Raw genomic sequence first — 512 nt, forward strand, 5'->3', positions numbered from 1 at the left:
GGCAGCACGCCGGGTTCGGGGGGCAGCTTTGGCCCCAGGGACTGGGGGAGTAGGGGGGGAAGGCACACTCGCCTGTCCAGCTGGCAGGGGTCCCCCCATTTTCTACAGTTTGGCTTGTTGTTGTCCCTACACTTTTGGGGTGCCCATGCTGCCCTCCTGTCCCCATTGCCAACCTCCTGTGCCCACGGGCCTGGTCTCACCTCCTCTGAGTGGGGCAGGGTGCAGCCACATCCCCGTCACTTTTCGTTGTACGGGAGGTGCCCGTGCCCTCACCTCTGCCTCTGTTAGGGGCCGAAGGTGTCCGTGTCCTCATACCCTTTTAGAGGTCAGAGGGTGCTCGTGTCCCCGTTTCCACTGGGAGACAGAAGGGGCCCATGTCCCCCTCTCTGTCCACAGTAGGTGCAAGAGGTGGCCGTTGTCCCCATCCCCGTTTGGGAGCCGGGGGGTGCCCGTGCCTCCACTCCCGTCCCCATTAGGGGCAGGGACGCCTGCGTGCCCGCAGCCCCGCCCCC

The 512-nt window shown here is 65.6% G+C and overlaps 1 protein-coding gene across 1 annotated transcript in view; it reads left to right on the forward strand.

Annotated features, from left to right (window-relative positions):
• Positions 1–374: 374 nt before the first annotated feature.
• Positions 375–512, forward strand: part of SLC12A9 (solute carrier family 12, member 9) — a 14,169-nt gene continuing 14,031 nt past the window's right edge. The window contains exon 1 of the mRNA XM_010000283.1: positions 375–395. Coding sequence (XP_009998585.1) covers positions 375–395 — 21 coding nt within the window. The remainder of the gene's footprint in view (positions 396–512) is intronic.

Source organism: Chaetura pelagica, unplaced genomic scaffold (assembly GCF_000747805.2).
Source record: "Chaetura pelagica isolate M959 unplaced genomic scaffold, ChaPel_1.0 scaffold20, whole genome shotgun sequence".
NCBI lineage: Eukaryota > Metazoa > Chordata > Aves > Apodiformes > Apodidae > Chaetura > Chaetura pelagica.